Source organism: Pelodiscus sinensis, chromosome 1, assembly GCF_049634645.1.
Source record: "Pelodiscus sinensis isolate JC-2024 chromosome 1, ASM4963464v1, whole genome shotgun sequence".
Classification (NCBI taxonomy): Eukaryota; Metazoa; Chordata; order Testudines; family Trionychidae; genus Pelodiscus; species Pelodiscus sinensis.
The window spans coordinates 323,580,490-323,607,484 of record NC_134711.1 but is presented as its reverse complement, the minus strand read 5'-3'; the positions used below and the strand labels follow the sequence as shown (position 1 = coordinate 323,607,484).

General features: G+C 49.2%; 1 protein-coding gene across 7 annotated transcripts in view; it reads right to left on the bottom strand.

Annotated features, from left to right (window-relative positions):
- LOC102463166 (disintegrin and metalloproteinase domain-containing protein 21-like) overlaps nt 1–25,446 on the bottom strand; it is a 135,521-nt gene extending 110,075 nt beyond the window's left edge. Inside the window, exons 1-7 of one of the 7 annotated variants that reach the window (XM_075919610.1) lie at nt 25,343–25,446; nt 19,057–19,170; nt 16,185–16,267; nt 14,048–14,112; nt 10,907–10,985; nt 3,119–3,195; nt 2,427–2,604 (exon numbers count right to left, since the gene is read on the bottom strand). In XM_075919610.1, coding sequence (XP_075775725.1) covers nt 2,427–2,604; nt 3,119–3,195; nt 10,907–10,984 — 333 coding nt within the window. In that variant the 5' untranslated portion in view covers nt 10,985; nt 14,048–14,112; nt 16,185–16,267; nt 19,057–19,170; nt 25,343–25,446. Of the gene's footprint in view, nt 1–2,426; nt 2,605–3,118; nt 3,196–10,906; nt 10,986–14,047; nt 14,113–16,184; nt 16,268–19,056; nt 19,171–19,686; nt 20,106–25,342 lie in introns of those variants that run through there. The other 6 variants (XM_025186928.2, XR_003090199.2, XR_012900817.1 and 3 more) reach the window with 6 other exon arrangements.
- Between the last annotated feature and the right edge of the window lie 1,549 nt (nt 25,447–26,995).

The following is a 26,995-nucleotide window of genomic DNA, read 5'->3' as shown; positions in this document are numbered from 1 at the left end:
GCGTGTAGCCGCGCGGCATGGAGTCCGCACTAGCGGACATTTAAAAATGGCGGCGCCCGGCTTATGCAAATGAAGCCCGGGAAATTCAAATCCTGGGCTTCATTTGCAAGTGCGGTATGCCTACATTACCACCCTAGTTCGAACTAGGGTGGTAGTGTAGACATACCCTAACTGAGTTATGCGGCGTACAACAGAAGATGATCCAAGCGGTATCAGATAGACTGTCTTCTCCACATTAGAGGACCTTGATTTTGCTGATGACCTCATGCTGCTTCGTCATATGCAAGAGAAGACAAATTGACTCTGCACCTTCGGAAAACAGGTCAGACTAAGAGTTAGCCAGAAGGAGACAGAAGTCATGACCCTAAATATTGAGGCACCAGCATCAGTTAAGATTGATGGCCATGACCTATCTATCTCAGAGAGCTTTACATACTTGGGTAGTATTATCAGGCAAGACGGAAGCGTCAGAAGTGATATCCAGAGCAAGACACAAGAAGTCATTCTTCTGTTCTACTCTGCGCTGATTAGGCCTCAATTGGAGTACTGTATCCAGTTCTGGGCACCACATTTAAATAAAGGTGTGGAGATATTGGAGACGGTTCCAGAGAAGAGCAACAAGAATTATGAAAGGTCTAGAGCAGCGTTTCCCAAACTGTGGTCTGCAGCCCTGTATTGGTTCTTAGGAAAAAAATACCGGGTTTCAGAAAATTTTTTGTGAGAGCCCACCTTGCTGCCCACAACCTCGATGATGAACACCGCACTGAACTCCCAGTGTCAACAGAGGTAGCGCAGGCTTCCTGCGGGATCAGGGGGCAGTTCTGCAGGTGCGCGCCAGGTCCCAGAAGTGTGCGGGCTGCTCTCCCCGCTGCCCCAACAGCCGGCACAGTACCTAAAATGCCGGTCCATCATGCACTGGGGACTTTGTTCCCCTGATGCCTTCCTGCATGCGGCAGAGTGGGTGTGGATCCGGGACTACGCCAGCTCAAGCTGCTTGGGCAGCATGTGCTGCCGTGGGGAGCGGAGGAGCAAGGCTCATGCTGCCCGAGCAATTGGGGCTGGTGTGGTTCCTCCCCCTGTGCAGGAAGATATCAGCCATGCAATGGACCAGCGTGTCAGGTACCATGCCACTGTTTGGGGGACAGGGGAGCAGCGTGCACACTTCCTGGGCCTTGGCAGCTACAGGATCCCCAGGTATCAGTCCCTGTCCCCTCCCTACCCCTCCAACCCCCACAAGTACCCTGCCCCATCACCCACAAGCACCCTGTCCCTTGCCCCAGCACTCGGAAGCACCCTGTCCCCTGCCCCAGCACTCATTGGTACCCTTCCTCAGAACTCTGTCCCAGCACCCACAAGCACAGTTGGGGCCACATTAGTGAAGTTTGAGGGGTTTGGAGGGGTTGTGTTTTTGTATCTCACTTGTGTGGCCCCAACTGACTTTTCTGTTGGCTAAAGTTGGCACTGGGGGCTTTGGGAGGACCAGAAAATGTATTTGAATATTCATCATTTGCTTAATGAATGTGCAAATATGCAAAAAATGTTACCAGTCCTCCAAAAGCTTGTGAATGGATTTACTGGTCCCCAGTATCAAAAAGTTTGGGAACCCCTTGTCTAGAGAACATGAGCTATGAGGAAGACTGAAAGAATTGGGCTTGTTTAGTTTAGAAAGGAGAACACTGAGAAGGGACATGATAGCAGTTTTCAGGTGGCACAAGGAGGAGCGAGAAAATTTGTTCTCCTTGGCCTCTGAGGATAGGATAAGAAGCAGTGGGCTTAAACTTCAGCAAGGGAGGTTTAGGTTGGACATTAGGAAATACTTCCTAAGTGTCAGGGTGCTTAAACACTGGAATAAGTTGCCTAGGGAGGTTGTGGAATCTCCATCTCTGGAGATATTTAAGAGCAGGTTAGATAGACATCTATCAGGGATGGTCTAGATGGTACTGGGTCCTGTCATGGGGGCAGGGGACTAGACTCGATGACCTCTTGAAGTCCCTTCCAGTATTCTATGATTCTATCTATGATTTTAAGATGAATAGAATTAATTTTTTCCTCTGATTACAAAGTGAATTTCCAGCACAACTGAGATCACTTCCAACAATGAGTATGAAAAATGTTCCTAACATGCATAGCTTATCATGTTCCACCTGGGGCTAATCAATTAATTTTTGTTAAGGTCCAAGTTTCTTAGTCAAGGCATTGTCAAGATCCAGCCTCCAGAGAAAATAAAAATAATAATGAAGAAATGAAAATATTTTGGGGTGCATTCAAAAGCACTTAGTGATCTGGATTTGGCCCACAATCTGCCTATTGACTACCTCTGCACATAATATCCATTTACTTTAAGTTCATGTAAAATAAGTGGATATTACTTTATGTGAACCCTTATACAACAATTAATCTAATACAAGATGTCTCTCAGTCTGAACCTTATATATTGGATGTTCTTTGCCTTCAGCTGCTTGATCTTTGAGATCTTCATCAGTTACTCCACATCTACTGAGTGGGTCTTCATCATTTGCCATTTGATAAATGATGTGTTGAAATGTAGAAGAAGATTTAACAGGTTCAATTTCGTAGCTTAAATTGTAAATCTTCAAATATCCCCTGAGAATTGCAAAATTGAAATGTGATTTAGAGATCTGGGAAAATCGAAACATTCCAGAAAATTATTAGAATTGACCAGGAACTTTCATTGGGAATTATTTTTAATATCTAATGAAGTTTTTGTAGAATTTTTAAATAAGTTTCCTCCCTCTCCTTCTGAAAGGAAAGTGTTATTGAGGAAAAAATATTTCTAATTTACAATCTGTTCTTGATAACACAACCACTTTTGGGAGTCACAATTAGATACCAGAAGGTCCCCAAATGGCCACTATGCCAAGGATCAATCATCACTGCACAACATACTGTCTTATAACCTATACAATTTAATATTACAAATTTGTGATTCTAGCCCTATGCAGTGGCAGCAAATGACTCTTAATAATAGGTTAGCATGAAATTTGCATTAAGAAAAGGGACAAACCTAGTTATGCTACTATGTTAAATCTACCTTCTTGTTTCAAGAGAAGAAAATTCATAGTGTTTGCAGTCTAGCATACAGAAGAGCCTACATTACCAGAGTCCAGAGCAGGTGCTGAGAACTGCAACAGATTCTGGGACATCCTCCACATATCCAGAGTAGTAGCAATCATCCTGCAAAGCCCAAAAATTGTTTTTCTTTTCCAACATTAACATTACTAAAATAAAATACCAGATACTAGTTACACAAAATTAAATATACACTATGCAGTGAGGAAGCCTCCAACTAGCATTACCAGACAATCCCTATCCTGGAACCCACAGGGAAAAAGGGGAAGAGGAAGGCCAAAGAATATTTGGAGAAGAGACCTACCTGGATGTGACCGTGAGGAAAACAGGCAAAAGCTGGAGAGAATTAGAACAGGTGGCACAAGACAGAGAGGCTTGGAAAGAAATTGTTGATGGCCTATGCTCACATAGGAGCTAAGGGCAAAGAAGAAGAAGATGCAATGGCTATCTTTGCATCCGATTTTAAAATATGGTTCTAATATGAAAACCGACTGTATAAATGATACCTTTTCACTCAGCAGATCTGTTCTGAGCAATCAGATCTGCTGACTTAGAATTGTTTTTCTGGTTAGCTGTTTCCACTACTAGCTATTTGGGAGCAGGATGTGTAAAGAGGAATTCAGTGTCCTTGGAGGTGACAAAGTATTTTCCAGTCCATTTACTTGCTCATGGATGTGATGGAGTTAGATGCCTGCCATACTGCCATACTGCTTGCACAGGCTGTAAGATGGGTGCATTAAAGAGGAGTGCTATTTTGGAGATTGTCGTAGCTTGCAATATTTGTGATTATTCAAGACTTCCTTCATCATAATATTGAGGTTGTCCACCACTTTCTTAACTCACCTCCATGGGTGAGTTCATCCATAGTTTTAAATGTGGAGGGAAGAATGGCTTATTGGGATAAGAGGGTGCCCTAGTAGCTGTGGGAGAATTATCACCTGCAGTTTCTGTTTGTATGTCTGATATAGGCTCAGTATTAAAGTCCACCTCCACCTGAGGGATTGATACATAAGAATGTTTGTGGGGGGGGGAGTTATTTGCAGTGTGCTGAGCTTGTGTTTGTCTGTTTGGTTTGTTTGTTTGTTTGCTTTGTTTGTTTGAAGGAGTTTCTAAAAGGTTTGAAATCTAGAAGCCTCTGTTAATTGGCTGAGCCTCAGTCAGGGGGAGGAGCTACCAGAGCTATATAAGCCTGTGACTCAGCAACCAGGGAGAGCGCGACCAGGAACAGCTAACAGGAGAGTTTGGAGAGGGAGTTTAGAGGGCACTAGTGACTTCTGACCTTCTTTAAAACATAACACTTAGAATAATCTATACTCCAGAGGTTTAAAAAGAATCCCAGTTTATACTTAAACTTATTCATTAGAAAAATGATAGAAATGTAGCCGTGTTAGTCTGGGGTAGTTGAAGCAAAATGCAGGACAATGTAGCACTTTAAAGACTAACAAGATGGTTTATTAGATGATGAGCTTTCGTGGGCCAGACCCACTTCCTTTGATCTGAGGAAGTGGGTCTGGCCCACGAAAGCTCATCATCTAATAAACCATCTTGTTAGTCTTTAAAGTGCTACATTGTCCTGCATTTTGCTTTATTAGAAAAATGGAGATGGAAGCCCAGCAGCAGAGTGGGGGCTATCCTGTTTATTGCGTCAAGTGTAACATGTATGATTACCTGCCCTGTGGGTGGGTGGCGTATGTGTGCACCCATTGCAAGGAGCTCCTGACCCTCAGAGACCGAGTTCGGGCTTTGGAGGCCAGGGTGGCTGAACTGGAGGAGCTAAGGGAGGTAGAGAGCTTTGTTGATGAGACTTTCCGGGATACTGTAGTACTGTCCCACCTCCAGTCTGAGAGCCCCAGTGCTCTTAAGGAGGATGAGAGTCTCAAGGGAACAGAGCATTTAATGGGAGCAGAGGGAAACCATCCCATAGTTGGGACCCTCCTCCCAGATGTAAGCGGGGGAATGGTCCCGCTCTTGTGGGGAACTTTCCTGGCTTCTATACACCCCGGTGAAATGAACCAGCGAAAGGATCTGAGTCCCCGCTCCCACTTCCTTTACCCCACGGCTCCCTGATCCTGAGGGCTCCCCCTCCACTCTCCTGAGTAGCAGAGCCCTTGAAACCCCAACAAGGCTGGGCCCAGGTTTCCTGGGGCTTAATCCCTGACCTTGTAGTCACTAGGGGCAGGAGTTAGGGTGTCCCCACTCTGAGGTGCTCTCTTTACACTGCAGGCCTTCTTGGCCCAGTGATCACTTCATAAGGTTCAAAGCAAATACAATTTATTAAACATCAACTGATTAAAGAGAATAGAATAAGAAACAATGAGAATGGTTAAATGAGAACACACAGCCCTGCTCTGTAGCACAGGGACATCAACACAGCAGTCTGCAGAGTGTAAGGACAGTTCACAGTCTCTTCCTTAGAAGCCCTGGATGTGCTGCAAGGGGCTGCAGGCTGGACACGCTTGCACTGGCAGTGACCACACAGCCTCAGTCTCTAAGTGGCCAGACCCCTCTCCCAGTCCAGAGCCTTTCCCCACACTTTGCAGGTCCCAGTAGCTCACCACATCCAGCTGCAGGCTGTGCTGCTTGGCTGTTCCAGCTCCTTGTGTTGCTTCTCTGTTCCTTTTGGCTTTCTGAGCACTGCCAGTCTGCTGCTCAACACAGGGTCTGCACTGCTTGGCCTGTCTGTGTCCGGTTCTGTCACTGCAGGACTTCTTCTTGTACTCCTCTTTCAGCTCTCTGTCTTTGCAGGACCTCTTCTGCACACAGCTTGTTTGTTCAGAGACAGAGCCAGAACAATCCCCACTTACAACCTGTCAGTCAGGCTGAGCTGGAGTGTTGACTGCTTTCCATTGTCTCTGGGGTCTGTCAGTCTCGTGAACCCTTCCCCTTCTGAAGCTGGTAAACCAAAAAACTCCCACAGAGTTTTAGTAAGGGGTAACAGTCCCCTTACACAGAGGATGTTGCGGTATCCTCTCGCACTGAGGATACCTCTGAGGGGGAGGGAATGCCAGTTAGGAAGAGGCAGGTGTTAGTAGTGGGTGATTCGATAGTTGGAAACATAGATAGTTGGGTTTGTGATGACCGGGAGAACTGTATGGTCACTTGCCTGCCTGGTGCGAAGCTTGCGGATCTCTCGAGGCATCTAGATAGACTTATGTGTAGTGCTGGGGAGGAGCCGGTAGTCGTGGTACATGTAGGTACCAATGACATAGGGAAGGGTAGGAGAGATGTCCTGGAGGCCAAATTTAGGCTGCTAGGAAAGAGACTGAAATCCAGGACCTCTATGGTGGCATTCTCGGAAATGCTTCCAGTTCCACGCGCAGGGCCAGGTAGGCAGGCACAGCTTCAGAATCTCAATGCGTGGATGAGACGATGGTGTAGGGAAGAGGGGTTTGGATTTATTAGGAACTGAGGACACTTTTGGGAGAGGGGGAGCCTATACAGGAAGGATGGGCTCCACCTAAACCAGGGTGGAACCAGACTGCTGGCACTAAACATTAAAAAGGCCGTAGAGAAGTTTTTAAACTAAGAGAAGCCGATTGGTGTGGAGATGCACATAAATCGGATGGAGACTTCTCTTAGAGGAGAATCCATTGATAGAGATTCTCTAAGCTGTAGAGAGGAGGGGAGAGGACAAACCATGGGCCAGAGCAGACAAACAACTGCATATAAAGGAATCCAATGCATCAGGGAAGGGCAGACAAATAAACAGTGGCAAATTTTCAAGTGCTTCTGCACAAATGCTAGGAGTCTGACTAATAAGATGGGTGAACTAGGGTACCTCGTATTAAAGAAGGAAATTGACATAATAGGCATCACTGAAACCTGGTGGAATGAGGAAAATCAGTGGGACACAATCATACTGGGATATAGAATATATCTGAAGGATAGAGCAGGCCGGGTGGGTGGTGGAGTGGCACTGTACGTGAAAGATAATGTAGAATCAAATGAAATAAAAATAGTAAGTGAATCAACATGTTCAATAGAATCACTATGGATAGTAATTCCATGTTCCAATAATAAGAAATTAGCAGTAGGGATATATTACCGACCACCTGACCTGGACAGCGATACTGACATTGAAATGCTGAGGGAGATTAGAGAGGCTACCAAAATAAAGAACTCTATAATAATGGGGGATTTTAATTACCCCCATATTGACTGGATACATGTCACCTCAGGAAGAGAAGCGGAGATAAAATTTCTCAAAGGCTTAAATGACTGCTTCTTGGAGCAGCTAGTGCAGGAACCCATAAGGGGAGAGGCAATTCTCGATTTAGTCCTGAGTGGAGTGCAGGATCAGGTCCAGGATATAACCGTTACTGGACCGCTTGGAAATAGTGACCATAATATAATAACATTCAACATTCCTGTGGTGGGAAGAACACCTCAGCAGTCCAGCACCCTGGCATTTAATTTCAAAAAGGGGAATTACACAAAAATGAGGAAGTTAGTTAAACATAAATTAAAAGGCACAGTGACTAGAGCCAAATCCCTGAAAGCTTCATGGAAACTTTTTAAAGACACCATAATAGAGGCCAAATTTAAATGTATACCCCAAATTAAAAAACATAGCAAGAGACCTAAAAAAGAGTCACCGTGGCTTAACCACCATGTAAAAGAAGCAGCGAGGGACAAAAAGGTATCTTTTAAGAAGTGGAAGTCCAATCCTAGTGAGATAAATAGAAAGGAAAATAAACACTGTCAAATCAAGTGTAAAAATGTAATAAGAAAAGCAAAAAAAGATTTTGAAGAACAGCTAGCCAAAAACTCAAAAAGAAATAACAAAATGTATTTTAAGTACATTAGAAGCAGGAAGCCTGCTAAAAAACCTGTGGATCCCCTAGATGATCAAGCTATAAAAGGAGCAATCAAGGACGATAAAGCCATTGCGGAGAAACTAAATGATTTCTTTGCTTCAGTCTTCACGGCTGAGGACGTTGGGGAGATTCCTGAATCTGCATCGTCCTTTGTGGGTGATGAATCTGAGGAACTGTCCCGGATTGAAGTGTCATTAGAGGAGGTTTTGGAACAAATAGAAAAACTTAATGTTAACAAATCTCCGGGACCGGATGGCATTCATCCAAGGGTTCTAAAAGAACTCAAATGGGAAATTGCTGAGCTATTATCTGTGGTTTGTAACCTATCCTTTAAATCAGCTTCCGTACATAATGACTGGAAGGTAGCCAACGTGACACCAATATTTAAAAAGGGCTCTAGAGGCGATCCTGGCAATTACAGACTGGTAAGTCTAACTTCAGTACCGGGCAAATTAGTCAAAACAATAGTAAAGAATAAAATTGTGAAGCATGTAGAAGAACATAATTTATTGGACAAAAGTCAACATGGTTTCTGTAAAGGGAAATCCTGTTTTACTAATCTGTTAAGAGTTCTTTGAAGGGGTTAACAAACATGCGGACAAGGGGGATCCAGTAGATATAGTATACTTGGATTTTCAGAAAGCCTTTGACAAGGTCCCTCACCAAAAGCTCTTGTGTAAATTACATGGCCATGGGATAAGAGGGAAGGTCCTTTCTTGGATTGCGAATTGGTTAAAAGACAGGAAACAAAGGGTAGGAATAAATGGTAAATTTTCAGATTGGAGAGGGGTAACTAGTGGTGTACCCCAAGAGTCAATCCTGGGACCAATCCTTTTCAAATTATTCATAAATGATCTGGAGAAAGGGGTAAGCAGTGAGGTAGTAAAGTTTGCAGATGACACAAAACTGTTTAGGATAGTCAAGACAGAAGCAGACTGTGAGGGACTCCAAGAAGATCTCACCAAACTGAGTGATTGGGCAACAAAATGGCAAATGAAATTTAATGTGGATAAGTGTAAAGTAATGCACATTGGGAAAAATAACCCCAACTATACGTACAGTATGATGGGGGCTAATTTGGCTACGACAAATCAGGAAAGAGATCTTGGAGATATCGTGGACAGTTCTCTGAAAACTTCCACACAGTGTGCAGCGGCGGTCATAAAGGCAAATAGGATGCTAGGAATTATTAAGAAAGGGATAGAAAATAAGACCCAGAATATCTTACTGCCCCTGTATAAAACTATGGGTATGTCTACACTACCCCGCTAGTTCGAACTAGCGGGGTAATGTATGCATACCGCACTTGCTAATGAAGCCCGGGATTTGAATTTCCCGGGCTTCATTAGTATAAGCGGGGAGCCGCCATTTTTAAATCCCCGCTGCTTCGAACCCCGTGCAGCGCGGCTACACGGGGCTCGAACTAGGTAGTTCGGACTAGGGTGCCTATTCCGAACTACCGGTACACCTCGTTTCAAAATAACAAGCTTCTTACTCTGACTTCTGTAACCCTCATTTCAAAAGGTGTAAGGGAAGTTGAGGAAGAGTGTTCTTCCTTCGACTTCCTGATGTGTAGACAGTGCCAAAAGTTGAGTTAATCTATTTCGACTTCAGCTACGCAGTTGCGTATCTTAACTTGACTTTGTCCTGCACTGTAGATGTACCCTTAGAGACTCGAAGCCAGTGGTCCCCAACCATTTAGAGCTGCTGGGTGCCAGGGGGTGGAGCCGTTCGCCCGCCGGGCGCCAGAGGGCGGGGACACTCGTGCATCCGGGGGCAGGACCGCGCATATGCCACACCCACATGAGCCACGTGCCTGGGGCCAGCAACCCCATGCGCTGCATGGCCACGGGCGGGGCCGCCCAAGCACCGCAAGCCTGGGACCGGCGCCCTCCAGAGCCGCATGCCCACAGCCGGCACCCTCCATAGCTGCACGCCGGGGGGCAAGAAGGCCAATTCGCCCCGCGCCCAGGGCCAGCGCCCCCCAGAGCCATGCGCCTTGGGGCGGGGTGGCCAATTTGCCACGTGCCTGAGGCCAGGGCGGCCAATTCACAGTGCTCCCAGGACTGGTGCTCCCCATGTGCCACTCACCCAGGGCACGGGCGGCCAATTCGCCACATGCCTGGGGCCGGCACTCCCCATGCACCATGCGCCCGGGGCTGGCGCCGCATGTGTGCAGCGCGCCTAGGGCTGGCAGCGTGCATGCGCCACGTGCCCAGGGAGGGGCAAGCCCCGAGCACTTGGTGGGTGCACAGAAATGCCCCTGTGGGCGCCATGGTCCCTGTGGGCACCGTGTTGGGGACCACTGCTCTAAGCCCTGGTGTACACTAGGGTGTTACTTTGAAATAACCCCCCTTAAGTCGAATTTATAAGCAGAGCATCCTCACTACCAAACTCGTTATTTTGAAATAATGGCCCACTTATTTTGAAAACTGTACTCCTGCTTTCCTTGGGGAATAACGCTAATTTTGAAATAGTTGTTTTGAAATAACATTAGTGTGAATGCTGTGGAGCTGCTGTTTTGAACTAACTACTCCCCAGAATAATTCAGACTAATTACTCCCCCGTGCTTCCTGGGACTCTAAGTCGAGATAGTGCATCCACATTAATGGAGGCTGCCTCAGACTAATTTCAAGGCTTCCTATAGCCCATGGGAAATATTATTTTGATTTTTTAAAATCAGGAGTTAAGTCGAATTTAATTATTTCAAAATAATTTCCTAGTGTGGACATGCTTTAAGGTGCTACAGGACCACTCATTTTTTTTAATGGTTTTTATTAACCAGGGGTCTATTTACCATACATAGGGTTAAATGAATCAGCTTTCAGCCCATGACATGGTTGTCTCACTACACAGAAAAGTTCCTCAAATTATATCCCACTTTGAAAACAAAAGAATTCGTTATCAAAACTGACAAACTTCATCCATCCAGTCTTTAGAGCATGGCAATTTAATTTTACCCTGTATGGTATCTTATAGGCCACATGACTCATGCTTACCTGTATATATGGGTACTCTGTTATCAACTCATTCTTCTCATTGTAAGTAAAAACTGGGAGATCTGGAGCTAAGAACATTCTGAAAATAAAAAGATTGTTTTTTAAAAAATTAAAAATTCAAAAGCAAGGAACCTTTACGACAAATATAGACCATGCAAGATAGTGCTTGATAAAAAATTTGTGATAGTCAGTCTTTAGGTTATAACTAGTTTTGCTGTTAAGGAACATTTTTTTAAAGTGGTGATGGTGTTTTTTTGTCAGCTAAAAACTGCAAAACTACCTTAAATTAGTTAAAAATGCTTTGAGAGGAATTCAGCAAGTATTGCAAGAGGATGTGTCTGAGACAAGCAGAACACCAAATGACACAAATATGAGCAGCTGGCACTTAGGCATAGTTTACAAAAAGGGGAATTTTAGCATTAAGGTTTAACTCAGCAGGCCTATTGGACAGTGAAGATCATGGTACACCTGGATTATGTGATTGGTCCTCCTCCTAGCTCTACCCTAAGTAACAGGCCATTGTTTAGTTTAGCAGTTCTCTGACTGTAAGCCAAGACCCCAAAGTGACTGGTGACCACTTTGTGGGAACATTTTTTAAAGTGGGATTGCTGAATCTGTTGACTCTCACTTCTGGCTGAGGTCAAGAGCAAAGCCTTGGCATGCAGGGCCAGCAGGCAGGACCCCAGCATATGGGGCAGGAAGCAGAGCTCTCAGCACATGAGATGAAAGCTGGGACCCTGGGTATGGGGCTGGCACACAGGACTAGCAGCAGAATCCCTGTATGCAGAGTGGCATCTGGGAACCTGGCACATGGGGGAGCTGGCAGTAGAGCCCTCAGCACATGGGATCAGCAAATGGGACTCTGGATGGTAGGCTGGGATCCTGGAGGGGCTTCAGCACCCCTGGCACTAATAGTTCCCAAGCTTATGGTGACCTCATTATAATGGAGTTGCCAGAGCTGACTTAGACTTGGTGGGACCCAAGGCCACAGTAAAAGCCTGAGTATCACCACATCCTGAAATGATTAGGGGTTTGAAACAGGTGCCATATGAAAATAATTTAAAAGACGGGGACTTTTCAGCTTGGAAAAGAGGAGACTAAGGGAGGATATGATAGAGGTCTATAAAATCATGACTGGTATGGTGCAGTCTACACAGCAGGAAGTCTGAGAAAGAGCACTCTTCCTCTGACTTCCCCTACTCCTCATAAAATGAAAGTTACAGGAGTCGGAGTAAGAAGTTCTCCCGCTCAACATTATTTTGACATAACTGCTCGTTGTGTAGTCGTGGACTATGTTATAAATAACATTACTGTGTAGACGCACACAGAATGACATATTCAGTGTTCCCATATGGGCCAGTGGTATAAGGAATAGAATACCAAATCCAGTGCCTTATCTATTGGGTGTCATTCACACATTTCTTAATTAAACTTAAGACCACCTCATTACACAGTTCTGTATTATGGTAGACATGGCACAGAGAGAGAGAGAGAGAGAGAGAGAGAGATGTATGAACTTTTCATAAATGATAGATCTGAGAGACCTGCATCACTGAAAGGAGCATGTTTAGTTGGAGCTTTTCTGTTACTGACAAGGTCTCCAGCACTGAAGGACCATCACTGTCTGAACTTGTCAGTTCCTGCCCTTGCAGTTGGCAAATTTGAAGCTGACATGCTAAAAACAAATCCAGTTTCCATGGTTCCAAAGCTGCACAGAAAGTGCTCCACCAACTTGGAGCTAGACTAATGCATTAAAGGCTTCTATATCTCCCCAGCAATGGTCTTGAGATAACTGGACCTATGAATTTACCCGTTATGAGTGCAACTACAAAAAATTTGTCACAATAATTTATAGCAATAAATGGTAAACAAAAATTGCAAAAGGATACTGTAATGACTCTAGATGTGGACTCCACAGAGACCTCTTTTTAAGAAGATTGCAAAAGCTCAGCAACACAGGGAGACACAAATCTTATTTGTACTGATACAGACAACCTCATAGAAGAGCCTCCTGTTCTGAGTTCTCATATAGTTAACACTAGCAGACTTACATGGCATTGCCCCAATTCTTCAAGGCAGGGGATTGGCCATGTGGGAGGTACAGTACTCAGGGCATGACCTCAGGAATGTGTGTGTGTGGGGGGGGGGGGGGAGTGCAGAAGGGGTGAAAGAGTGAGGATTAGGTGTGAGGAGGGGCTCAGAGTGGGGGGGTCCCATCTGACAGAGGGCCCCCCACCATCAGGGGCCTTTTTTCTCCCCTCAGCCTCCACTGACCACCAGGAACCCTTTTTCTCCTTACATTCCCCCCCCCCCACACACACACACACATACACACAGCTGCCAGGGGATTTTTTCTTCCCTCTCTGGTGCTGTGGCCAAGGGCTAAGAAGGAGGGAAAGGGTTTCAGGCAGGGAGGATACTTAGCGATTTGTTGGCAGGCATAACAAAGCACCATCTCTGCTGGCCACTCACTTGGTGGTACAGCTGCCTGAAGTGGACACTTTGCAGGATAGCTCTCTCCTGCAAGCTTGCTGCCCCCAGTGGTGCCACTCATATTGTGTTCCTCCAAACAGCAGCTCTTCCCTTTCCATGTTATAGAAAACAGTTCTTTTCCTGGGGCTTCCAGGTGCCCTGGCACAACCAAACCTTGACCTTGCTTTAAATTAAGAGAAGAGGAAGTTTCTTACCAAATTTGGGGGTCCTAGCTCTTAGTGTTTAGGAGGAATCCTTGAACAAATGGACTTGCTGACAGACACAGACAGATGCACTCTGATAGATATAGATGTACTGTCCAGTGTACCTAAAATCCTTCTGAAATATTCACATGGATTGTTTTGCTCTTGGCAAAGTTAGTAAGCACGAAATCAAGTATATAGTGAAAACGTAGTTTTAACTTCAAGACACAGGGATTTTTGTCTCTTCCTAATTATTACTGCTCTAAATAATGTGTCCTATATGTGTGCAGTTTTCTTTGCATCTCATCTTCAACTTTTTAACCACTTCATTTATTTCTCCATATCTAATTTGACAGCTTCTGGGGGATTGGAGCGTTTGTCTTCATACTCGACTGTAAAGCCCCATGTATACATATTTTGGTATAAAAAGAGCAGATGAAAGGTTTGGAAGAGAAGAGTCACTTACTTTTTCTGTAGTAGGTGAACAATATGGAGCTTTCCTTCTACTTTAATTAGATAAGACACCTTTTCCTAGAGCATTCAAATAAAAAGTATAAATCAGCAGTACTCCCTATCAATCAATCCCTATAGAGTATTCCATTTTATAAAAGTTGTATTAATACATTTCCTCAGATTGGGTTCAGAGAAGATTTTTTTCTCTGCTTTTATCAAAGGACTCTATAGTAGTACAGTTTCCAAAATACTTCCCAAAGTTGCCAATACCAATCCAGCTACATCACCATGAACAGAATTGTGATCCACAATTTAAACCAATTTTCAATGGTCTCAACAGTATTTAACACCATAGCAGTCTTACCTGCTCAAAATAAGTTTAGATTATAGTGTGAAAAATGCTGGCTTCCCAGAATTGCTAAAATTGGGGTAGCTCAATCAGTGTTAGCAAAAATGGGAAACATTTAGGGTATGTCTACACAGCAGGGCTAAAGTTGGAATAAGCTACACAACTTGAGTTACATCAATTGTGTAGCTTAAATCGAAATAGCTTATTTCAGCTTTTTGCACTGTCTACACAGCAGGAAGTCGAAGTTGAAGTCTTTCTTTGACTTCCTTTACTCCTCATGAAATGAAGATTACAGGATTCAAAGTAAGAAGTCCTCCAACTCGACATTATTTCGAAATCAAGGCTGGCAGTGTAGACGCACACTACGTTATTTCAGAATTATGAACGTTATTCCAGGGCATGTCTACTCTACCATGTAACATCAGCACAACTGCACGGATGCAGCTGCCCTGATGTAGTATTTTACATGAAGACATGCTATGCTGATGGGAGAACACTCTCCTGTCAGTATAAATAGTCCACCTCTGTGAGGGTATGTCTACAATGCACTCTAAATTCGAAATAAGATATGCAATTTGCGCTATGCAAATTGCATATGTTATTTCGATTTTATTTCGAAATAGGCTATTTCAAAATTTGGCAGGTCTACACAGCGCCAACTTTCAAAATAAAGTACTATTTCGAGACATCCCTTATTCCTCGTGGAATGAGGCTTACAGGGATGCCAAAATAGCACATCTGTTATTTCAAATATTATTTCAAAATAGCAGACGCATTCTTTGGATGCAAGGTAGCTATTTCAGGATACCTTCAATATCCCAAAATAGTCTTGCAGTCTAGCTGCACCCTGAGAAGCAGAAGATATGATGGCATGGAGTGGACACCGCTTTAAGTTGATGTAACTTACATCACTCAGGGGAATATTATGTTCATACACCTAAACGACATGCTACATTGGTAGCATACATCAGCCCTTGGGAGGGAGTTGTTCCCTGGGAGTCAAACATGAACATAGAAGGCTGAAATTCAGTTTGCAGTACTCAGTTCATTTTTGGCTTTTTGTTTGTTTTACTTTTTGCTTAAAATTTGGGACATAAAACTTGACTTGCATTTTTCTAGGCTCATAAAATTCTTGTAGAATAATTCAAATGAAAAGATATATTACGAATGTCAAATTTTAAATAAACTATTCAAACATAGGTCAAGGTCTATACCTCACATATCAAGCAAAGTTATCTTTCAAAGGATGTACAGCATGAACTTATAATCTTAATACTATATGAGGAATTCAAGACAGACTATCAATAAAATCTATTTCTCAGGGGTTCTAAATCAGCCCAGACAAATGGGCTATTTCCACCTACCAGCACCTACAGACAAGAATAGTTTTATGATGGCATGATTAATATTTAAAATTGGGATTTGCCAGCTCACCAAGGTACTTTCCTAATTTACAGGAATGTGATGAGGATAAATATTTTAATACTATTTGCTTTAACTATTATCAAATGATAAATGTTCTTAATGCAGACCCAGTTCCACTCAGAAAAATGTCAGGTGCAGTTATACGGGCAACAACAAACAATGCAGCATTAAGGATCATCAAGCCTTGTGCCTCAGAGGAGAACCAAACCACTAGTAGCTCAAGATTAGGGAACAATTTTTAGCTTTATACTTCATTATAGAGGTGGTTACACTCTCTGCTAAAGCATGTGGTACTGCAAATTACCAAAGACAAGATTCATGGATCCTTAGTCTGATTCAGCATATTAATTCCAAAGTTCTTGGAAAGTAGTACTACCTTGGTATCTATGCCATTCCTTGGTTCTAGCTTTCTTGGCACTATTACTTCAGAGTAAGATAATTTCAAAGTCTCAGAAAAGCCTAGAAAGAGAAATAGATTCAAATATGTTAAATAGGATATAAGTTAACCATTACTGTAATATGTACTTCTGGATTCTGACACTGCAAATCATTTTATACAGAAATCACTCAGTACAACGGGCGGAACAATTCCAGGAGGAGGAACAATTCCAAGGACAACAATGAAGTCTGCTTCTAAGCTACCAAATCAAAAGATCATTTGACTGCACATCCAGTAATTTGATCTGCCGTCAAATGACAGCTATATATATTGGACAAACTGGATAGTCCCTACGAGATAGAATCAATGGACATAAATCAGATATACGTAAAGGGAACATACAGAAACCTGTTGGGGAACATTTTAATCTACCTAATCACTGTTTAAAAGATCTTCAAGTGGTTGTCTTGTCACAAACCAATTCGACTAGCCAAATACACAGAGAGGCATTAGAATTACATTCATTCCACTTGAATTCAATTCTCATGCTAATGGCCTCAATCCTGATGAAGGCTGGTTGAGACACTATCAACCATCAACCTAACATTCAATGAAGGTGGAAACAGCTTTTCTTGTAGGTTCCTGTTGTTGCCTTTGATTCTTATCTGCTTTAACTACCCAATCTTCAGGTGCTTACTATTCCCAGTTCTGCCTTCCTGTTCCATACCCTCTGCTCCTTGTTTCCCACCCCCTCCTTTTTTTCCTTTCCCCTTCCTCCTCCCCTATTTATTTTGGGTCTGCACATCCTATACTCAAAACTCTGGTATGAAGAAGTGGGTTGTGCCCACGAAAGCTAATGAAACCATCTACATGTTTTGTTAGTCTATAAAGTGCTACCAGACTATTTGTTGTTTTTAAGTTTATCCTGTACAGTCTAACTTGGCTACCTCCTGACGCTTCTTAATTCAGTGTCGGCCAAACTATCTGATCAGCTTAGATACAGAGAGAACACAGAGTAGCATTTCTATACCTTTGGTTCTCTTTTCCAACCCAAACACAATGCTATCAGGCCCCTTCCATTCTTTTTCCATCACCCTGATTTTCCAGCCACCTATGCTGTATTCCTTAATCAGTAGGCTCTCTCTTCCAAGCAAACACTGAACCCCTTGACCAGAGTATACTCTCCCTGGTCCACCTTGCCCATTGTATCCAATTTAATTCTTCTAATACACCCCACATTATGCCCTGCTCTTCTGTCCCTCTCCTGTATCATACAACACGCAACCATGGTTAGCCCCATATTCCCATTGCTGCATTGTACTCTTCAATGAGCCCTATGTTGGATACTTCTTTTCACTGCCTGTCCTCCATCTTCTTGCAAGCCACAACCATTCCCTAAATGGGAACAACTATGCTCTGCAACATCAATAGACCCCATTTCATTGTATCTACTATTGCATACCTGTAGCCAGACAGGAACCCCCTTGTAACATCCATTTTTGCTTGCCTAGAGCATACAGGGCACACAGAGCAGAAGGCCCAGGCTGTGTGACCGTGAATGGCTGTAAACAGAGATACGCCAATTGCTGACCAAGAAGCTGCCAAGGAGTGCCCTTGACTCAAACCCATATTGATACGAACACACATCCATCCGCGGGGGGAGGAATCTCTCGCCCAGTAAAAAAATGTCTAGTGCTCACAATTTAGTTATCTCTCTTGCAAGTGTAAATTAACTTGAAACTTGCTTGTAAGAACTAGCGCCACAAAACGGACCAGTAGAATTCGGCATCTTAGATAAGAAAGAGAATACGGGCCCCCAGGGGTATAAAGATAGGTCCAGCAGCGCATTTTCTCTGAGTGTCAATCTACCATCTATCTGCTGGTTGGGTTTGGTGTTTGATCTCCCGAGGTTCCAAGAGGACGCCCACCTCGTATTCGTCTTTCCTAGGAATTGAAAGACCGGCCCTGGCCTGACACACTAGAGTCGAGAGGCACAGAAAGGGGTAAAAATTGTACCTAGATGTGGTCCTTTGTTTAAGTATATATATACACATAGACTTAGAGCTCTTTAAAAATTAAGCTGTCACTTAGTACCATTATTTCTATTTTCTATCTTTATTTTCTTTGTAACCATTTTTAAAATCTGTATTTGTTAGCATTTAAGAAATAGAGCAATAGCCATTGTAACCATATGCTTTTATAAGTCTTTTAATAAACCTGTAACTGTTTAAGCTTTAACCTGACTCCTTCAGTTGCTGTAACAGAACCAAGCACAATTTAAAAGAACTTCAGCCAGTCATAAAAGGACAGACATAGAGAGAGCTTAGGCGTTTGGATCTGTGTCACTCCCAGGTGACAAGATCCGTTGGGGCACCTTTTCAGCCTTTCCTAGGCTGCCCTCTGCAAAGGAACCCCTGTGTTCTAGCAGCTAAAGTCTAAGGTGTAATAAGCTCTTCCTATATAACGAGGCGTCTGTTGGCCTGCTGGCCACCCTCTGCGACAGGACCCCGGTCCTAGCAGTAAAGACACGGACGTTAAACCTTTTCTCAGAAGCATACACACACACACTGCCCTGACCGTCGGCTGACAATACCACACTCAGTAAGCTACACTCCCCACTCCCTGTTCCATTCACAGCAAACCTCTCCTCTGATCAACATTTGTCCCCCTTATTCAGGGTCCAAATCCCCTTATTGAGCTATATTCTCTCCTCCATTTTCTGCAATCCCAAATATTCCCTTATCAATGGGACTGCCTTCCTTTGCATAGCCCCTCCAAAACTCCATGGAGCAAGGTTCATTTCCTTCTCCCTGTTCCATCCCTCATAAATATCTAATCTAGGTCCATTGTCTACCCCACAGTTACTAACCCTTTCCTGCTACACCACTCTGGCATCATCTTCAGCAGGCTGCACTCCTCTTCTCCTGTGTCCATGTGCCCAAGCTTTCATCAGCTGAGCCAGGTTCCTGCTCCACTGCCAAAACTGTTCCCACATCAAAACCCATTTTAATGGTCCCTACTATATACTTCATTGCTACACAAGCATGTTTCTCTCTCTCTTTTCCTTTTTGTTCCACAAATTTGCCTCCACCTTGGCAGGCCTCAGTGCCCTTCTCCCCCCCTCCCATGTCCATCCTTTGATGGGCACCAGAGCAGGTAGAGCGAATCCAGTTTGAGGGTGCTCCGGTGTACTGGCACTTCTACCTTCACTCCCACAAAAATCCTTCCAAACCTCCCAAAAATGCAATGGGTTTGGCACCTGTTTGCCTACTGCCCACCTCTGAATGTCACCTGGCAGACCCCTTTCCATACTTCCTCCAGTCTTCCCTTTCACCCCTACTCCATACTAGTCATGCTTCTCCTCCCTGTTCTGGCCTTGTTTTCTTTCACACACACCTTGATTCCAGGCTCCCCCTTCTTTATAGGGCCCCTGACCTGCAAGCATAGCCCTAAACACCTCCACCCATGGCATCCCTGTCTGATTCACTCCCTGCCTCACCTAGGCTCCGCAGCAGCAGAAGCAGGACCCAGAGCTGCAGCCCCATCCCTTGAAGCTCCGACACCAGTCAAGGATGTGCTGAGACAACACCTCCTTCCCCCTCCGCTCTACTGCCCTAGTGCCAGACCCACCCCTGCCTTTTCCTGTCAACTGCCTCCCTGCCAGCCCCGCCCACTCTGCTTCTGTGACCTCAGTGCCAGCCCCACCCCTCCACACGCTGCCTGAGTGACAGCCTCCCTCCCTGCCAACTGGCTCCCTGCCATACCTTCCCCTCTGCTTCTATTACTTCAGTGCCAGACCCACTGCCAGACTTCCTACCCAACAGCCTCACTGACAGACCCCCCCCCACCCCGGTTGTACTACCTCAGAGACAGCCCTGCTCCTCTCCCACTGCCTCAATGACAGCTTCCCCCCCCCCCCCCACCTGCCTCACTGCAAGCCCCTCACCCGCGGCATCTGTAACCTCAGTGCCCGCTCTCCCCTCCTCCACTGCCAGACCCATCCTTTCTGCTATTACCTCAGTGCCAGCCCCACCCCTTCCCTACCAACTGCCTCAGTGCCAGCCCCACCCCTTCCCTACCAACTGCCTCAGTGCCAGCCCCACCCCTTCCCTACCAACTGCCTCAGCGCCAGCCCCTCCCCTTCCCTGCCAACTGCCTCAGCGCCAGCCCTACCCCTTCGCTACCAACTGCCTCAGTGCCAGCCCCACCCCTTCCCTGCCAACTGCCTCAGCCCCAGCCCCACCCCTTCCCTGCCAACTGCCTCAGTGCCAGCCCCACCCCCTTCCCTGCCAACTGCCTCAGTGCCAGCCCCACCCCTTCCCTACCAACTGCCTCAGTGCCAGCCCCACCCCTTCCCTGCCAACTGCCTCAGCGCCAGCCCCTCCCCTTCCCTGCCAACTGCCTCAGTGCCAGCCCCACCCCTTACCTGCCAAGTGCCTCAGTGCCAGCCCCACCCCTTCCCTGCCAAGTGCCTCAGTGCCAGCCCCACCCCTTCCCTGCCAACTGCCTCAGCGCCAGCCCCACCCCTTCCCTGCCAAGTGCCTCAGCGCCAGCCCCTCCCCTTCCTTACCAACTGCCTCAGCGCCAGCCCCTCCCCTTCCTTACCAACTGCCTCAGAGCCAGCCCCTCCACTTCCTTACCAACTGCCTCAGCGCCAGCCCCTCCCCTTCCCTACCAACTGCCTCAGCGCCAGCCCTACCCCTTCCCTGCCAAGTGCCTCAGCGCCAGCCCCTCCCCTTCCTTACCAACTGCCTCAGCGCCAGCCCCTCCCCTTCCTTACCAACTGCCTCAGCGCCAGCCCCTCCCCTTCCCTACCAACTGCCTCAGCGCCAGCCCCACCCCTTCCTTACCAACTGCCTCAGCGCCAGCCCCTCCCCTTCCCTACCAACTGCCTCAGTGCCAGCCCCACGCTTTCCCTACCAACTGCCTCAGCTCCAGCCCCACGCTTTCCCTACCAATTGCCTCAGTGCCAGCCCCACCCCTTCCCTACCAACTGCTTCAGCGCCAGCCCCACGCTTTCCCTACCAACTGCCTCAGCGCCAGCCCCACCCCTTCCCTACCAACTGCCTCAGCGCCAGCCCCACCCCTTCTCTGCCAACTGCCTCAGCGCCAGCCCCACCACTTCCCTGCCAACTGCCTCAGTGCCAGCCCCTCCCCTTCCCTGCCAACTGCCTCAGCGCCAGCCCCACCCCTTCGCTACCAACTGCCTCAGCCCCAGCCCCACCCCTTCCCTGCCAACTGCCTCAGCGCCAGCCCCACCCCTTCCCTGCCAACTGCCTCAGTGCCAGCCCCACCCCTTCCCTGCCAACTGCCTCAGTGCCAGCCCCACCCCTTCCCTACCAACTGCCTCAGCGCCAGCCCCACCCCTTCCCTGCCAACTGCCTCAGCGCCAGCCCCTCCCCTTCCCTGCCAACTGCCTCAGTGCCAGCCCCACCCCTTACCTGCCAAGTGCCTCAGTGCCAGCCCCACCCCTTCCCTGCCAACTGCCTCAGTGCCAGCCCCTCCCCTTCCTTACCAACTGCCTCAGCGCCAGCCCCTCCCCTTCCCTACCAACTGCCTCAGCGCCAGCCCCACCCCTTCCCTGCCAAGTGCCTCAGCACCAGCCCCTCCCCTTCCCTACCAACTGCCTCAGCGCCAGCCCCTCCCCTTCCTTACCAACTGCCTCAGCGCCAGCCCCTCCCCTTCCCTACCAACTGCCTCAGTGCCAGCCCCACCCCTTCCCTACCAACTGCCTCAGTGCCAGCCCCACGCTTTCCCTACCAACTGCCTCAGCTCCAGCCCCACCCCTTCCCTACCAACTGCCTCAGCGCCAGCCCCACCCCTTCCCTACCAACTGCCTCAGCGCCAGCCCCACCCCTTCCCTGCCAACTGCCTCAGCGCCAGCCCCACCCCTTCCCTGCCAACTGCCTCAGCGCCAGTCCCACCCCTTCCTTACCAACTGCCTCAGCGCCAGCCCCTCCCCTTCCCTACCAACTGCCTCAGCGCCAGCCCCTCCCCTTCCCTACCAACTGCCTCAGCGCCAGCCCCACCCCTTACCTGCCAAGTGCCTCAGTGCCAGCCCCACCCCTTCCCTGCCAACTGCCTCAGTGCCAGCCCCACCCCTTCCCTGCCAAGTGCCTCAGTGCCAGCCCCACCCCTTCCCTGCCAACTGCCTCAGCGCCAGTCCCACCCCTTCCCTGCCAACTGCCTCAGCGCCAGTCCCACCCCTTCCTTACCAACTGCCTCAGCGCCAGCCCCTCCCCTTCCTTACCAACTGCCTCAGCGCCAGCCCCTCCCCTTCCCTACCAACTGCCTCAGCGCCAGCCCCACCCCTTACCTGCCAAGTGCCTCAGCGCCAGCCCCACCCCTTCCCTGCCAAGTGCCTCAGCGCCAGCCCCACCCCTTACCTGCCAAGTGCCTCAGCGCCAGCCCCACCCCTTCCCTGCCAACTGCCTCAGTGCCAGCCCCACCCCTTCCCTGCCAAGTGCCTCAGCGCCAGCCCCACCCCTTCCCTGCCAAGTGCCTCAGCGCCAGCCCCACCCCTTCCCTGCCAAGTGCCTCAGCGCCAGCCCCTCCCCTTCCTTACCAACTGCCTCAGCGCCAGCCCCTCCCCTTCCTTACCAACTGCCTCAGCGCCAGCCCCACCCCTTCCCTACCAACTGCCTCAGCGCCAGCCCCTCCCCTTCCTTACCAACTGCCTCAGCGCCAGCCCCTCCCCTTCCCTACCAACTGCCTCAGCGCCAGCCCCTTCCCTTCCCTACCAACTGCCTCAGTGCCAGCCCCACCCCTTCCCTACCAACTGCCTCAGCGCCAGCCCCACGCTTTCCCTACCAACTGCCTCAGCTCCAGCCCCACGCTTTCCCTACCAATTGCCTCAGTGCCAGCGCCACCCCTTCCCTACCAACTGCCTCAGCGCCAGCCCCACCCCTTCCCTACCAATTGCCTCAGTGCCAGTCCCACCCCTTCCCTACCAACTGCCTCAGCGCCAGCCCCACCCCTTCCCTACCAACTGCCTCAGCGCCAGCCCCACCCCTTCTCTGCCAACTGCCTCAGCACCAGCCCTACCCCTTCCCTGCCAACTGCCTCAGCACCAGCCCTACCCCTTCCCTGCCAACTGCCTCAGCGCCAGCCCCTCCCCTTCCTTACCTTCTGCCTCAGCGCCAGCCCCTCCCCTTCCCTACCAACTGCCTCAGCGCCAGCCCCACCCCTTCCCTACCAACTGCCTCAGCGCCAGCCCCACCCCTTACCTGCCAAGTGCCTCAGTGCCAGCCCCACCCCTTCCCTGCCAACTGCCTCAGTGCCAGCCCCTCCCCTTCCTTACCAACTGCCTCAGCGCCAGCCCCTCCCCTTCCCTACCAACTGCCTCAGCGCCAGCCCCTTCCCTTCCCTACCAACTGCCTCAGTGCCAGCCCCACCCCTTCCCTACCAACTGCCTCAGTGCCAGCCCCACGCTTTCCCTACCAACTGCCTCAGCTCCAGCCCCACGCTTTCCCTACCAATTGCCTCAGTGCCAGCCCCACCCCTTCCCTGCCAACTGCCTCAGCGCCAGCCCCACCCCTTCCCTACCAACTGCCTCAGCGCCAGCCCCACCCCTTCCCTACCAACTGCTTCAGCGCCAGCCCCACCCCTTCTCTGCCAACTGCCTCAGCGCCAGCCCTACCCCTTCCCTGCCAACTGCCTCAGCGCCAGCCCCTCCCCTTCCCTGCCAACTGCCTCAGCGCCAGCCCCACCCCTTCCCTACCAACTGCCTCAGCGCCAGCCCCACCCCTTACCTGCCAAGTGCCTCAGTGCCAGCCCCACCCCTTCCCTACCAACTGCCTCAGTGCCAGCCCCACCCCTTCCCTGCCAACTGCCTCAGTGCCAGCCCCACCCCTTCCCTGCCAAGTGCCTCAGTGCCAGCCCCACCCCTTCCCTGCCAACTGCCTCAGCGCCAGCCCCACGCTTTCCCTACCAACTGCCTCAGCGCCAGCCCCACCCCTTCCCTACCAACTGCCTCAGCGCCAGCCCCACCCCTTCCCTACCAACTGCCTCAGCGCCAGCCCCACGCTTTCCCTACCAACTGCCTCAGCACCAGCCCTACCCCTTCCCTGCCAACTGCCTCAGCGCCAGCCCCTCCCCTTCCCTGCCAACTGCCTCAGCGCCAGCCCCACCCCTTCCTTACCAACTGCCTCAGCGCCAGCCCCACCCCTTCCCTACCAACTGCCTCAGCGCCAGCCCCACGCTTTCCCTACCAATTGCCTCAGCGCCAGCCCCACCCCTTCCCTACCAACTGCCTCAGCGCCAGCCCCACCCCTTCCTTACCAACTGCCTCAGCGCCAGCCCCTCCCCTTCCCTACCAACTGCCTCAGCGCCAGCCCCTCCCCTTCCCTACCAACTGCCTCAGCGCCAGCCCCTCCCCTTCCCTACCAACTGCCTCAGCGCCAGCCCCACCCCTTCCCTACCAACTGCCTCAGCGCCAGCCCCACCCCTTCCCTACCAACTGCCTCAGCGCCAGCCCCTCCCCTTCCTTACCAACTGCCTCACTGCCAGCCCTACCCCTTCCCTGCCAACTGCCTCAGCGCCAGCCCCTCCCCTTCCCTACCAACTGCCTCAGCGCCAGCCCCTCCCCTTCCCTACCAACTGCCTCAGCGCCAGCCCCTCCCCTTCCCTACCAACTGCCTCAGCGCCAGCCCCTCCCCTTCCCTACCAACTGCCTCAGCGCCAGCCCCTCCCCTTCCCTACCAACTGCCTCAGCGCCAGCCCCACCCCTTCCCTGCCAACTGCCTCAGCGCCAGCCCCACCCCTTCCCTGCCAACTGCCTCAGCGCCAGCCCCTCCACTTCCCTACCAACTGCCTCACTGCCAGCCCTACCCCTTCCCTGCCAACTGCCTCAGCGCCAGCCCCTCCCCTTCCCTGCCAACTGCCTCAGCGCCAGCCCCTCCCCTTCCCTACCAACTGCCTCAGCGCCAGCCCCTCCCCTTCCTTACCAACTGCCTCAGCGCCAGCCCCACCCCTTCCCTACCAACTGCCTCAGCGCCAGCCCCACCCCTTCCCTACCAACTGCCTCAGCGCCAGCCCCTTCCCTTCCCTACCAACTGCCTCAGCGCCAGCCCCACCCCTTCCCTGCCAACAGCCTCAGCGCCAGCCCCTCCCCTACCCTGCCAACAGCCTCAGCGCCAGCCCCTCCCCTTCCTTACCAACTGCCTCAGCGCCAGCCCTGCCTGTCTGCTTCTATTATCTCAGAGACAGCTTCACCCCTCTGGTCCTATTACCTCAGAGGCAGCCCCACTCCTCTCCCACTGACTCACTGCAAGCTCCTCCCCCCTGCTTCTAAGACCTCAGTGCCAGCTCTTCCCCCTCCCTGCCAAACCCACCCTCTCTGCTATTATTACCGCAGGCCAGCCTTCCCTACTCCCACTCCCTCAGTGACAGCCCCACTCCCTCTGCTCCAGTCGCCCCAGGCTCAGCCTCATTTGCCACCCAGTCCAACCTTCACCTTTTCCTGTTCCCCAAACCCTCTCACCCCATGCCTGATCCTGACATTTGCCATGTCTCACTTACCTTGCTCCATGAACAAAATTCCTGCTCCACATGTCTAACTTCCCCCAAACATACCTCGGCAGCCCCCATTGCTCCCTCCTAGATTGGCTCCCATGTGAATCCTCCTCAGTCAGACTCATTGCCCTCTCTGCTTGCTCCACCATTACCATAGCAAGTCCCATTTCTTTCCCTCCCCTTCCATCCTCTCCCATTTAACTCCAACACCTCTCCTAAAACTCCTTAACTGCCCCTCACAGCAGGCCCTAGCAGGGTGACCAGGTGTCTGTTTTTCAAACAGAACATGTTTGAAAAGGGTCCCTGGCAGCTCCAGTCAGCATGCACACTGGGCTGTTAAAAGTCCATGGTGATGCAGGCAATAATTCCTGCCTGCCTTGGCTCCAAACAGCTCTGAAAGTGGCAGACATGTCTCTGCAGGTGTAGGGGCAATCAGAAAGCTGGTGCCAACTCTGCAGCTCCCATTGTCTGGGAACTGCGGTGAATGGTAGTTGCAAGGGCAGTGCCTGTGCCTATGGGCAGCATGTAGAACTTCTGGCCCCTCCACCTAGGAGATGGACATGCTGGCCTCTTGTGGGAGCCATATAGAGAAAAGGAAGGCAAGGAACTTGCCTTAGTCCCAAGCACACAAAAGCTCTGCCCCAGGTTGGAATCTCCTAATGAAACTTAACCCACTCCCAGAGCCTGCATTCTTACCTTCTAGCCCCGCCCTGTGTCCCCTCCTCCACTTCAGCCCCCTGCTCCTGTCCTGAGTCCCCTCCCAGGTATAATTTAGGAGGACCCCAGAGTTGGAAGATGGTTTTGTCCATCTCTAGTCATAAAGACCACATGCAGAATATGACCTGCTTAGCTGATCCACCAATGTGTTCTGCTGCTGTGGAAGCTGAACAGTTCTGAGAAGAAACAATTTAGTTATTCCTCCTCCCCTCCCACACACAAACTCACTCCAAGAACCTGCACTCCAGTCCTGAGTCTCCTCTCTGAGCCTGCCCACTACAACCTCTCCTGCATTCAACCCCCCTGCACCAGTCCTAAACCCCCTCCTGCTCTCCAAACCCTTCCTTACCAGCCTTACTCCAGAGCCTACACCCCCATCTTGGTACCAGCACCCCATATCTTCTAGGAGACAAAAGCAGCTTTGGTGTCTTAGTGTGAGAGTATGCTTTTAGCAATAGCATTAAACCCTATCATGTTTTTAACCTGTATTGGAGTAACAAAGGCTAGACTTTATGAAATGTAAAATGGCTCTAATACACTGTAGTCTCTGTATTGATTTTAGAATTGATTCGTCCCAG